Source organism: Sparassis crispa, assembly GCF_003851025.1.
Source record: "Sparassis crispa DNA, contig_000004F, whole genome shotgun sequence".
Classification (NCBI taxonomy): Eukaryota; Fungi; Basidiomycota; class Agaricomycetes; order Polyporales; family Sparassidaceae; genus Sparassis; species Sparassis crispa.
The window spans coordinates 1263034-1276742 of NW_020939751.1; the positions used below are offsets into that span (position 1 = coordinate 1263034).

The window sequence follows — 13709 nt, forward strand, 5'->3', positions numbered from 1 at the left end:
CTACTCATGTGCATATGATGCCACATTTATGTCACTTTATCACAGCTACTCTCAACTGAGCTCTTCTTTGCATGCAATGTGGAAGAATCAGTCGGCTATTGCTAGTCTGTTGGTCAGTTGTTTTGAGAATCTGAGCCCAGACTCCAGTGCCGAGCAGTTTAACATGCAATGTGATTTTCTCCGAGATTTTCTTAGTAGACGATCACCTACGGAATATCCAAGATATGGTCCACAGTTTGCCTCTGCAGCAAGCATAATTGAATGTGCATTGGAAAACACCACTAACAATATAGTCACGACCATACAGTGTCTTGCCTGTCATCAAACACGCCCAATCACACTAAGAATCCCATCTGTTATTGTGTCCACCGGCATGCAGTCCTCTGCTGAAACTCAAACTATACAAACTTGGTTAAGTAAGTGTTACAAAGCTCCTCTCTGAGGAACGCGCGGACGACTTCCGCCTCTACCTTTACCGATCACGTGAAAATGACATCACAGAGCCTAGACTGACCATGTGACAATGATGTCACTGACCACATGACCATGATGTCATCATGGTCATCGCCCTTATCTATCCGGCATGGATCTGCCAGATCATCTGATGATATGCGCCTTGTGCTCAAGGCATGTTTACCTCATGTGCGAGATCCAGGCTAGGATCCTCTTCCTATCACACATACGACAAAGGCATGTTTGCCTCACCTTTGCCTTACTCTTACGATACAGATACCGAACCTCATGGGCATGGCCCTAGACCCTGATACATGCGCTAGACGCACGACGACCTCGCTACTGCCTTGTCTTTGCAGCACGACCTTATCTCCATATGGACAGATTGTCTCTCATGCAGAGTCATGACTGACTCAGCATTCTCACGACCGTGGGACAGGTATACGAACCCTGTGCCCTTGTATTGATACCGATGGACCAATCGTAGTTCTAGTATTACAGGTAGACAGACGCCTGTACTTGTATATAAGACCGACAGGACAAGCTGGAGTCCCCATCTTGTCCTGGTTACACATCAACCAGTTTTACCATCTACATCTGTGCGACAGATCGACCTTGGTCCGCAGACAGCGGCCAAGCGTTCATAAGACTGCTCCACTGGGCCGACCTCTGGTCATCGCTATGACTGGAGGTCGGACCCCTCACAATTGACTTGAGCCCATGCAAAGGCCTAGTCACTGACGACGACGAACCGGATGTACGGTGGCACGACTGGCCCCCGTAACAGTAAGACCATGACATCATCCATTCTGCATGCAAGAAGATTACTATGTCAATGCGACAGTGAAGTTGATCATAATATAAGCAACATTACACCACCGCCCATCCTATACTTTGAATATCCTTCACAGGAACATACAGTTATCACTCCCATATTTGATCTAGAATTCAATATGCAGACCACCTACTCATTGGCAACTGTAATATACTTTGGATCTAGTCACTTTACAGCACGTCTCCTCCACTCTGACAACTCAGGATGGATATACGACGACCAACATAATGACGGTGTCCCACAATATGAAAACAGAATGGATACCGATGACCTTACACCACTCCTTACACTCGACGGACGCTGGGCGCACATCCTTGTGTATACATCAAATGGTCCATTCAATCGAATCAATTGAATCAACAAAATATTGTATTATTGCCACCACGACACTATACCTATTTTACTGACTTTATTACCTGATCGACACGATCTTCATGCTCAGATGATCCTTTCATTTGAATTTTTAAAAGACAGCCATACCATCAGTATCTTATATCATATGACTATATGTAACAGTACTGCAACTATCCCACCGGCTTCATTACCTGATCTACATCATCTGTCTTGTCCAATACTGTCAGCGAATTCAAGTGTTGTTCAGTACTGGTTAAAACAGAAGGCACAGACTGGAGGTAAGAGAACCGTCTCTTCTTCGGAGCCTTACCTCCACCAGTGTTATCAGCCGCAGCAGCAATACGCATCATCGACAAGTGCTCTGACTCGCAGTCCGCAATCAGCTATAGCCACCATTAGAAGTCATTTTTTGATAACAAACAAATGCGGGCGAACGCCAACTCACCTTCATCCCCAAGCGACTCACGATCATGACAGTGTCAAGTCGTGTAAGAAACTTGCGACCCACGTTTGCCCCATTTGGACTCACGTGCTCATGAAGCCGAAAGTTTACTGAAAGCTCAACGAGCTCACCAGCACGCACCATGTTAAGGGATGACTGCACAGGAGTAGACCACCTACATAAACACAACATCACCTCAAGCAATGCGGACAGATGATTTCATATCATGACATACCTGTCGTCATACTCGCCCTTCAGCTCCATGCATGACACGACATTGTCTGATGTCCACGAGAGCCTTCCACCAGCAACTAGCTCTGCCAATGCACCATACGGGTCAATAACCATGTTCAGATCGGCACTGTCAAACAACGGTGCTTCCACCATAGGCGTGAGCACACGTGTCTCTGCAACAAAACATGGCATGGCGCCAAGCCAGACATCATCAATTACAGATGTCGTTCCACGGCGTGCATGCATTTCCATGAAACGTAAGATGTTTGATCGGGCAGTGATGGCTCGCCGGAATGCAGGACCTTCACCAGCAACCACAACGGTCTGCAGAGCGAGATTCGGATTTCCCCTTGGCAGCCTAGATACGAATCAATCACATCGGCAAGCAGCTTGTGAAGTGCAGAAGTGACAAACCTGAATGAGCGCCTGAAAGGGGGCAGAAGACTCATCTGAGAAACAAACCCAGACACACGCAGTGTAACCTCCTCGCGCGAGCTTCGCCACACCAGGTACAAATACCCGCCCGAACCGACCTGAACATCAAATTGATGCTCAACTGTCTCGAACTGATCGTACGTCTCGAGCAGGAACTGTGATCCCTGTCCATCGGCACCCATTTCCGGATTCGGCGCCTTCGTACGTGTGGTCCACTCGTCGAATAATTTCACTGACCAAGATTCAGCCATCATCCAGTCCCATGACGAAAACAGAAACTCGACGCACCACAACGCGCATCCTGAAAGACCTTTGCCATCGTGTCAGAACTTGTTACGCGGCAGCGAAACACGAGCGTCAAGTCGAGTTGTCACGAGACAAGGTCTTAGTCTAAGACACAAGTCCGTTCAAGTGACACTTCTGGTGATGTCCTCGCACTGAAGGTCGATCAGAGTTCGTTCTTATGACTCATAGTAGCTGTCTGCTACTAACGGTCGATTTCAGTCAAAGGCAAGTGAAAAGCTGGTTTAATGGTAACCAGGTCGAGATGGGTATCCAGCTCGACAAGGTCGTCTATTTATACAAAAGGTATCCGCAGTACTACGCAGTAATGCGGGATCGTTCATTGGCTGGATAAGGTGAAACGATATCTGGGCAGGGTAATGGCGAGGAAGTAATATGTATGAGAAAGCTGAGTAAGGTCGTGAGAGATAATCAGTACTAATGGGGATAACGAGTCGTGTATCAGAACGAGGTAAAGATGAGGTGTACATGCACGTCTTGCATGCGCGATAAGAAGAAGGTCCGGAGTTGGATCCGGTGTAACCCTAGACTAGGGGTTCTGGACATCTGGGTAAAGAATCGGAGGTTGCGCTCCGATGAGTCACGTGTTGGATCACGTGGTCTGGTAACGTAAAGGGAACAAGGAAAAGAAAAAGAAAAGACGCGCCACAAGTGAGGAGCGTTGTAACATCAGCTCCCGTCTAACGTTTCTTGTCCCACAAGAAATATTGTGATCTTCATCGTCGTCGGGGGCAGTCACGGACATAATGATCTCCTCCACATCTGTAGCATGTCCACCAGCTGGTTCGTGATCCTTGTTCGGGGATACGTCCATCCCTGTAGGGATGACTGCGATGCGAAGAAGTGGATGCGGTCGAGAAAGATGGTTGGGATAACGGAGATCGTCCACTGGGTACGTGCGAACGAGGAGGGCGAGGTCGAATGGGAATTGGTTCTGGCGACGAGCGAGGAGTGGATGCGGGTATTCCATCAGTGGTGTATCCGAGGATGTGTCCGATGTCTTCGTCCCCATGCTCCCTCCAAATCTCCTGTGCTGTACGAGTGACCGTACTGTGCATTAACGACCAGACTTGGTCGACTCTGGTTCGGGCTCTACTCGTCCTTTCCTCTGCTGCGATGAGCTCTTGTCTGGCCGTCTGCATCCACTCGACCATTTCTAATGTTCGTTGCATGGAAATCACCGCTTGTCGATCTTGCGGGCGATTTCGTAAGGCGACGAGGATATCTGTGAAGTCGACAGGAACACGGATAGCTGAGACCAGACGTGTGGCAAATTCTTGCTCATCCGATGTGTGACTGAGTTCGATAGAAGGTGAGGGCGATGAGGCGTGGATAAAGGGTGTCTGTGCTCGAGAGGGTACTCCATTGACAAGCGTAGGCGATGCGGGTATGCTCATAATTGTGGAGGCGACTTCAGCGAGTATATTGTGAACAAGGTCATCTATAGCGGAAGTGGGCATTGATGATATATCGTCTTCTCCTCCTTTTATACCTTTCGGTCGTTAAGGGGATCGCGGTTATCTGTGATGTGAAATAGAATGTCGTGGATCCGGGTAATAATCAAATAGATGAAAATCCATTGGACGATAAAGAGTATTCCCACAGAGATAAGAGCTGCCTGATCAGTTCCAGGCATCGTTCTGATCACCCCAGCCGTTAGCGTGCGGGCTGTTTCGCGTGAAGAGTGTGTGTTCGACAAGTCGTCTGATAAGGATTCGGTGGATGATCCAAAGAAAAGTGAGGGTTGTGCAGTGGAGGACGATTAGGAAGATGATGAGGAAAACCGTCGTGGTAGTCATTCTGGGTTTCTTCTCCTCTACTGGATTCTCCTGGTCCTTTTATATGCATCGAGGATTCGCTTGGCATTCTGTAAATTGTGGGTAGGTTCCCACGAGTTTTCTGCTGAAGAATATCCCTTCCACTTGACTAAGTACCTCAGATGACCTCGGTACGTCTTGTGATTCAGGATGGCTTCGACTTCGTACTCTTCTTCATTATCAACGACATCAGGTGGTGGGTTCACGTAATTCGGACCATGTATGTCGTTTTTGCGATAAGGAGATAGAAGGGTGGCGTGGAATACGGAATGAACTCGCCAGGTCTTCGGGAGTTTGAGACAATAGTTGGCTGGTCCGATGACTTCGACAATTTCGAATGGCCCCTCACGCTTTGGTGCTATCTTGCGCAAGGCGTAATTGACCTTCAGGTTCCTCGAGTCTAGCCAGACCTTCTGTCCTAGTGTAAACTTCGGCGATCCTTGTCTGACTCGGTCCGCCATCTGTTGTCGGGCTAACTCGTGCATGGCTAGTGCTTCTAGTCTTATCTTCTGCAACATGTCAAGCCTGGATTCAACCGATGGAATGTTCGTGGTCGGAAATACGGAAGGGAGTCCACGTGGTTCGTATCCCATCATGATGCGGAATGGGCTCATCTTCCGTGCCGAGTGTTCCCTTGTGTTATGACAAAACTCGAGGTCTGGCAGGCGGTCGGCCCATGTTTCAGGGTTGTTTCCGCAATAGAGTCGAAGATAGATTTCCAGCTCCTGGTTGACTCGCTCTGTTTCTCCGTCCATCTGAGGGTGATAAGCTGTGCTCATTGATGATCTGATCTGGAGTAGTCGATTTAACTCTTGGAAGACCTTGGATGCGTATTGAGGTCCTCTATCCGAGATGATTCGGTCGGGTAATCCAAATCGCAAGTATACTTTGTCATGAAAAATCTTGGCCGTTCCTTTGGCTGTGATCGTTTTGAGGCAGGGCATAAGAATCACCCCCTTCGTAAGGTCATGGTCTACTACGACCATAATTGAATCAAAACCGTTGGAAACGGGGAGGTCGGTAATAAAATTGGTGGTGCAACAGGAAAATGGTAATGCGTGTGGGTCGGCGGGAATTGGTTCCAAAGGAATACGAGTTGGATGAGTATTCGGTTTCATTTGTTGACAGGCGGCACAGCCTTCAACATAATTGTAGACAAATGTATACATGCCGGGCCACCAGAATTCACAACGTAACAGTTCAAGAGTATTGAACTTTCCAGGGTGACCCATGGCAGGGGAGTCGTGATGTAGTCGAACGAGGTCACGATGAAGAGTTTCAGATGGTGGAACGTAGATCTTTCCCTTGTAGAGGATGACACCATCGCAAATTTCCCAGTCGGAAAGTGATGATTTCATGGGGAATGGCCCTTTGTGCGCAATCGCTTCGAGGGCTTCGTGAACAATGAGGTCTTTTGCTGCGTGATTCCTGATTTCGTCGAATAGTGTCGGAGAAATGGATCGCACGAATAGTGCGTTGGGTAAAAGAACGCGATCTTCGTTGTCACTTTCACTGTCATCGAGTCCGTTACGACGAGATAGCGCATCAGATTGGATCATCTGCGTGCCAGGGACATGGATGAGGTGAAGATCAAACTGTGATAATTTGAGACTCCATCGTGCTTGTCGGCGGTTTAACTTCTGAGCTGTATGGAAGTACGTGAGGTTCTTGTGATCACTGCGAACTTCGACGGGATGGGGAGAGCCTTCAAGATAATGGCGCCATTCAGTGAGGGCTCGAATGATTCCGAGGAGTTTGCGGTCGTAGATTTCGTAGTTCCGTTCAGCTGGATTGAGCGTCTGTGAAATGTAGGCACAAGGATGGAGGTCTCCATTGATGTCGGCTTGGCGTAAAACTGCACCCGTAGCAAATTTGGAAGCGTCGGATTCAACAATGAAGGGTTTTGCCTTGTCAGGCAGTAACAGTACTGGGGCGGTACTGAATCGTTGCTTCAATGTGTCGAAAGCTGTCTGACATTCTGTCGTCCATTCAAAAGGTGGAGATCCAGCGGCAGTGCGCGTAAGATTCGTCAATGGTTTGGCAATATCCGAGAAGTTGGCAATAAACTTCCGATAGAAGTTTCCAAACCCTAGGAAAGAGCGAACACCTTTTACCGTGCTTGGTTCAGGCCATTCTGCAATTCCTTTCAGTTTGATAGGGTCCATGCCAATGTAGTTTTCTCGAATGATCATGCCTAGGAATTCGACTTCTTTAACGTCAAAGAAACACTTTTCCGGTTTAAGGAATAAGTCGTTGTCTTTGAGTCGTTGGAGTACGCGTCGGGTTCGAACATGATGTTCTTCCAAATTGTTTGAGAAGATGAGGATATCATCCATGTAAATGACTATCCATTCCTCATCGATCATGTCCTTGAAGAGTGCGTTCATCATCTTTTGGAAAGTCGCCGGGGAGTTGCAGAGTCCAAAGAACATGACCATAGGTTCGAAAAGTCCACGATTTGTCTTAAATGCGCCCTTCCATTGGTCACCATCTTTGATTCTGACATTGTTATATCCGGAGCGTAAATCCATTTTCGTAAAGATCGATGCGCCTTTGAATTGATCCATAAGGTCAGAGATGAGCGGAAGAGGGTAGGCGTTCTTCACCATCCCTTCATTTAGGTATCGGTAATCCTGACAGGGACGTAGTGCTCCGTCTTTCTTTCCTACGAAGAAAAATGGTGAAGCCATGGGAGATTTTGACGGTCAGATGTATCCTTTTCGCAGATTTTCTTCCAGGAAGTCATCCATCGCTCCTTGTTCTTTGAGCGATAACGGATAGACTTTACAGTCGCGTGGAATAAAATTGGGTTTCAAGTCAATGGCGTGGTCCCAAGGCCTGGTTTCTGGAAAGCGTTCAGCTGCTTTCTTTTCAAAGACGGACTTCAAATCGTGGAGGTAGTTGGGGACCAACTCCTCGACGGTTTTGGGTTTGTCTACAGCTGATGCTTCCTTGTGTGCTTGTTGTGCCAATTCTTGTGATTTACCGAACGGTTTGTAAAAGACCATATTCTGTGCATTACAGAATAATGGGGATCGAGTACTGTGTGTCATTCTTCCAATGGCGGGGCCTCTTCGTATGGTGAAGACTGCGGTTTCAGTCTCTTCATTCGTCAAAGGTGACTCCTTCCTGATGGGTTCAAATATCCCAATAACTGGCTCTTCTGCGATATAGGAGATAACTAGATCGTCATCATCGAGCTGATTCATAGGGGGTTCTGATGGTGGATCATCTGGTTCGGTATCATTCTGCACTGCGGGTAACTCGCCACGCTCAGTGTTATCGGCCATGATTTCTCTGACAGATTCTGAATGCCCAAATGAGGTAGGGGAAGTTTCGGTGGTGATTAACTCTGGGAGTCCATCTTCCTTGAAAATTAAAACTTCTTCATCTGGTGCATCTTCAGCGGTGGGTTTCAGTGGCCATTTGGCGTCTTTACCAAACTAAAAGTCACCGGTTTCCCAGTTGATCATCGGATTGAGGTGTTTAAGCCACGACATGCCGAGAAGTATGTTTTCTTTGCCAATGCCGGTCAAGAGGAAGCGAGTAAGTGTCTTCCTTCCTCTGATTTTCATCATCTTCCAGGTACAATGAGTAATGGTACCCATTTGATTTGGTGTGCCATCTGCATTCATGACTTTAATCGGTTTCGGTAATTCCCATCTGATGAAATCGTTTTCTTCCGCAAAATGAATGTTCATGAACGTTTCAGCTGCACCGAAATCGATCAAGGCTTCTGTTGTAACGTCTTCCTTCTCTCCCAACGAAATATTCACAGTGATTGAATTTCCGCTAGTGTTACAAATAACGAGGGGAGATACGGTAAGATGTGACGGTCCATGCATTACTAGTGGCCGTCGTCTCAAAAACCCAATTGGGTTCGTTCTTCATCAGTCATGTCGTTGAAGACGTTTCGCACATAGGCGATCTGTTCCTCTCTGGTTTCTTCCTTCGACGTCTCCTTCTTCTGTGCGAGGTCTTCTCGCATCTTCTTGATCCATGTGATCGTGTCTGTGTCCAACCCGGGCTGTATCGTTCTAGCACGGGTGAAACTTCCAGACTGGGGGTGAAATTGTCTGTCGTTGGCTATATGGCCCTTCTTTCCGCATAGGAAACATAATCCTTCTTTCATTCTCTTCTGTCGCTCGTCCGGGGATAAGCGCGAGATATTGACACGATCAACATCCATCGCATTTGAATCCTTTGCAGAAGCCGAGTAGTAGGGACGATGGACAGATCGGCCCTTTCCTCGCGTCGTCGTAGTGGCTCCTCGCTTGAAGATCTGAGCAGATCTCCATTGGTTATCAAACCGCGAGGCATATTCATACCACTTGTCAAGTGTCTTGGGCATGCTTTCCATCCCATATATCCTTTGTCAGAGTGGGTCGTTAAGTCCCCACTTGAAATACTCGATATTTCCGGCATCTTCTAATTTCGCCTTGGATTCAATCGATCAGAATTCGGCAATGTAGTCGTCCGCAGTACGAGTTCCTTGCTTGATGTTACGCAGCAAGGTACGAGCGGTTTCTTCAATATTTTTATCGCCAAATGCTTTGTTCACACTCGCAATGAAGTCTCTCCAACTCCCATAAGAAAGGAAGTCATCATTGGTGAGTTCCGTTTCTATGAAGCTCTGTGCCCATGATCCTGCTGTTCCTCCTTGCATGTGCGATAGCACGAATGCGATCTTCTGATTGTCCTCCTGGTAGACATGGCTATTTCCGGCCATGTAATTCTTGCATTGGTTTATAAATTCCCTAAGCTTCGAACGGTCTGAACCGTTGAAGATCTCGGGTTTTCTAAAACCAAGTTCCTTCTGGCTGACATGGTGACGTCCTTCATCCATGGTAACTGTAGCCATCGGTGGTATGTAATCGGATATGATTGGTGCAAGAATCGGTTGGGGTACGGGATCCTGGACAGGGAGGTTCCAAGGGGCATCTGGTCTTTCTCCTGGATAAGAGATAGGTATGCCGCTGTCTGCGATGTGTGATAGTACGAGCCCTCCAACATTATGGGGTAGGCCTGCTTCGTAGTCACCACTTGGGTGATCAATGTGTTGATCTGGTCTGATGAGTAAAGGTCATCCGTTTAAAACGTGTACGTTCCTCTGTGCGTCCCACTCTGCCTGAGATGGGAGGAGGTCGATGTATTGCTTGGGAAGAGCAGTCGGGTTGATAAAGTTCAAATCCAGCGTGGATAAATTCTCCTGTGTGACCTACGTCTACACGTAGACTGCACACCGTCCTTAACTAAGTGGGTTCGTTCGTCGTCGGCTAACAAGCCCGTAGAGTGTCTTCTGTCTTCAAACTGATACACCTATTTGCTGATTGCTCGAGTGATTACCTCAGCCTCCTCGGCCTATTGGTCTCTCGGACAGACCCCTCTCCGAAGATGAGTGATCAGTCTATCCCTTCAGCTACCTCGATTACAGAGTAATCTCAAACGGTGCTTTAGCAATCGAATCAGGTGTATCGTTTAGTCTTCAAGGTTCGGTCCGGTCGGTAGTTCGTTGTTAGACTCTAGGAAGTCACAGAGAGTAATAAGATCTCGACCTAATGTTACGCGGCAGCAAAACACGAGCATCTAGTCAAGTCGTCACGAGACAAGGTCTTAGTCTAAGACACAAGTCTGTTCAAGTGACACTTCTGGTGATGTCCTCGCACTGAAGGTCGATCAGAGTTCGTTCTTATGACTCGTAGTAGCTGTCTGCTACTGACGATCGATCTCAGTCAAAGGCAAGTGAAAAGCTGGTTTAATGGTAACCAGGTCGAGATGGGTATCCAGCTCGACAAGGTCGTCTACTTATACAAAAGGTATCCGCAGTACTACGCAGTAATGCGGGATCGTTCATTGGCTGGATAAGGTGAAACGATATCTGGGCAGGGTAATGGCGAGGAAGTAATATGTATGAGAAAGCTGAGTAAGGTCGTGAGAGATAATCAGTACTAATGGGGATAACGAGTCGTGTATCAGAAGGAGGTAAAGATGAGGCGTACATGCACGTCTTGCATGCGCGATAAGAAGAAGGTCCGGAGTTGGATCCGGTGTAACCCTAGACTAGGGGTTCTGGACACCTGGGTAAAGAATCGGAGGTTGCGCTCCGATGAGTCACGTGTTGGATCACGTGGTCTGGTAACGTAAAGGGAACAAGGAAAAGAAAAAGAAAAGATGCGCCACAAGTGAGGAGCGTTGTAACAGCAACTGGATCTTTGGCCAGCCGCAAAGCACGTTCATGTGCAGGCACAACTAGTGGAAATCGTTTGGCCAAGTCTACAGTAGTGTCACCATACATGACTTGGAAAATTGGATTATGCGCAGGTGAAGGATTTATGGTCATGTAAATATGTGGCATGCCAAAGTAACCAAAGTAGCTACGTATCTCATTTCTGACCTGAATTTTTGAGGCTTGAGAACCAGGAATATGTCCACCAATAGTGTTCACATGCTTTAGCAAGTCTAATGCACCTTTTTGCTGGTCAGTCAAATCTGCATATTTACCTTCATTCTCAAGATGGTTAGAGACTGACATAAGCAAGGAGGGTGAAAGAGTGACTAATCTTCTAGCGATAGTCTGAAAGTAGGGCTTTTGTACTGCAAAGTGTGTGTGTAAGTGAGCAGAGCGACGCTGCCATATATTAAGTGCAATAAACATAAACATATGATGATACCAAAATGCCTTGTCTGCAAGATCAAGATAGTAGTTGGCCTGAGTATCAAACTCTATTGGCTTTGGCCTACTAGGATCTTCAAACCCACCAATGCCAAATGGATATAGTGTTGGAAACATACCTGGAAACAAGTTAGGATTGTTGTATTCAGAGACAGGCAGCATACCATGATGAACTACAAGATCAGGTTGCGATGCAGTTGGATTAACTATACTTCTTATTGCCGCGGCAGTAAAGCTTCTCCCACTAAGTTTATCTCCTTCTGGATCTGACATGCCCATTTTCTCCATCATAAGTTGTGGTTCATTTGATGGAGGACAGCTTTTGGCAAATAATTCTGCAGGATGTTCTGAAAAGCCTGCCGTTTCATCTTGAAATATGAGTGTAGTATCCATTCTGTGATCTTCGACAATTCGTGAACTAAGACCCGGTAACACATCATCTTCAGGATACATATCAAGTGCAGACAGATCAAAAGTCATATGTTTATACAACTTGTTATGACTCTTAAGCCACAGTAAGAAGCTCCAAATCTTACGCTTCCGCACACGATACATGTTTCCTACGTACTCAGGCTTAAACTTATGTGGACCAATAAAAACAACTGTAAGCATACGAGCAACATCGGCAGGTGTTCTTGGAAGCACTGATGCTGTGGAAACAACATTTAAATCATGTGCACATGTGTTTCCATGAAACACCTTTGGCTGTGCAGGGTCAGATGACTGGTAAATTCTTGTGATATGTGCAGTGCTACGGTAGATTGCACAAACCATTTCTTCAACCCAGGTTATATCATTGTATTGCTCAGGCAGACAACCACGATACAGATTATTAACTAAGCCATATTGTGGTGTAGTACGATATTGTATTGCTGTATAGCAGCTCGAACAAATTTTGATAGCTGTGACCATGCCATTATCGTAAGTCAGCCCTTTCTTATCCAACATACAGCTGTCTAACCTTAAGTCCTTAAAAACAATCTCAGAGCTATTCTGTTTAACTCCGCAGTTTTCTAGAATGAAAGGATCTGTGATTTGGAATGCAGATAATACTTGCTTATTCAGCAGTAAACCATCCATCTTATATTCAGAAATATGAATCTCATGTGACTGACGAGCACATACAGCACAAATTGAAGGTGAATGCCACTGAGTATGAGTGTAATAATTGTTCAGACAGTTAAGAATCACATCGTGAGGAACAAGTTGTGGCCATGCATCAATATATGCTTTTGTCTCTGCACTGTCCTGTTCAATTTCTAACACCTTTTTAACTCTACGCTGCTCTTTCTTTGCATCACTGTTTGTATGAGACTCCATGTTTAATTTATCAAAAATCTCAGATGGAACACTTGACTTTAGTAGCTTGAAAATCAGTTCACTACGAGAACTACATAACTCACTCTGAGATAAGAATGGTAAATGACACAAGATAGTATTCAAAAACTTTGAAGATTCAACTTTGAATAAGTACTGGGACAACTCAACAATATGCTCAACTATAACTGTGCAACGTGCATGACGTTTTACCGGCAATTGGTTTGTAAACGTAATACCATAGTTATAAAGTGTTCGCATTAACACAGATGACAAACGGTGAATGAGAACACTAGCTGGAGTGACAAACCAGGGTAATTCTATACATAATTCTACAGGCGGTATGGCATATCCAATTAATGGATGTTCCTCAAAAAGTGGAGAGTTCGCAGAACGTATTGCTAGTGCTACAGGTTCACCATACAATTTAATATACAGAGCACTGAGCAGAGCATACCGAGATTTGAGAAGTTGATCATCACCATGCAGACACTTTGCTACATCTTCATTGGACATGATAGCAACAGATGCACGACTCAATTGAAAGTCAACAAGAAGTCTTCTGCAAATCTCAGACTTGTTACGATCTTTCTGAGGTATTAAACAGTGAGATGACACAGCTGCAGACTGCAGAGTATGAAGACTTAACCTTTGGAGTGTACGCAAATACTGTTCATCAGACAAATAGAACCATGAGGGATTGAAATCTGCCATGGCTAAAGTCAATCGCTTACGCTACTTCAGTCCGAAGATTTAAAGGTGTTTCAACACAAATCCTTAGTGTACTTGAACAGCGTGCTTGAAGACAAATACTTAATGTGCTTGAACACAAAATATTTAACGTGC

At 46.1% G+C, this 13709-nt stretch overlaps 6 protein-coding genes across 6 annotated transcripts; all 6 read right to left on the reverse strand.

The window, feature by feature from the left end:
* Positions 1-1812: 1812 nt before the first annotated feature.
* On the reverse strand, positions 1813-3072 carry SCP_0504410 (hypothetical protein; the record flags this gene model as incomplete). The annotated part of the gene is made up of 5 exons (XM_027758505.1): positions 1813-2025; positions 2088-2259; positions 2320-2676; positions 2733-2985; positions 3042-3072. 5 exons carry the CDS (start codon positions 3070-3072, stop codon positions 1813-1815), a joined length of 1026 nt encoding a protein of 341 aa, XP_027614306.1.
* Positions 3073-3648: 576 nt separating this feature from the next.
* Positions 3649-4068, reverse strand: SCP_0504420 (hypothetical protein; the record flags this gene model as incomplete). Its single annotated transcript, XM_027758506.1, has 1 exon — positions 3649-4068. One exon carries the CDS (start codon positions 4066-4068, stop codon positions 3649-3651), a length of 420 nt encoding a protein of 139 aa, XP_027614307.1.
* Positions 4069-4872: 804 nt separating this feature from the next.
* On the reverse strand, positions 4873-7563 carry SCP_0504430 (Transposon Tf2-6 polyprotein; the record flags this gene model as incomplete). The annotated part of the gene is made up of 1 exon (XM_027758507.1): positions 4873-7563. The coding sequence occupies one exon, from the start codon at positions 7561-7563 to the stop codon at positions 4873-4875; it is 2691 nt and encodes an 896-aa protein (XP_027614308.1).
* Positions 7564-7578: 15 nt separating this feature from the next.
* Positions 7579-8163, reverse strand: SCP_0504440 (hypothetical protein; the record flags this gene model as incomplete). The annotated part of the gene is made up of 1 exon (XM_027758508.1): positions 7579-8163. The coding sequence occupies one exon, from the start codon at positions 8161-8163 to the stop codon at positions 7579-7581; it is 585 nt and encodes a 194-aa protein (XP_027614309.1).
* Positions 8164-8735: 572 nt separating this feature from the next.
* SCP_0504450 (hypothetical protein) lies at positions 8736-9224 on the reverse strand (the record flags this gene model as incomplete). The annotated part of the gene is made up of 1 exon (XM_027758509.1): positions 8736-9224. One exon carries the CDS (start codon positions 9222-9224, stop codon positions 8736-8738), a length of 489 nt encoding a protein of 162 aa, XP_027614310.1.
* A 102-nt stretch (positions 9225-9326) lies between these two features.
* SCP_0504460 (hypothetical protein) lies at positions 9327-9719 on the reverse strand (the record flags this gene model as incomplete). The annotated part of the gene is made up of 1 exon (XM_027758510.1): positions 9327-9719. The coding sequence occupies one exon, from the start codon at positions 9717-9719 to the stop codon at positions 9327-9329; it is 393 nt and encodes a 130-aa protein (XP_027614311.1).
* Positions 9720-13709: the final 3990 nt, after the last annotated feature.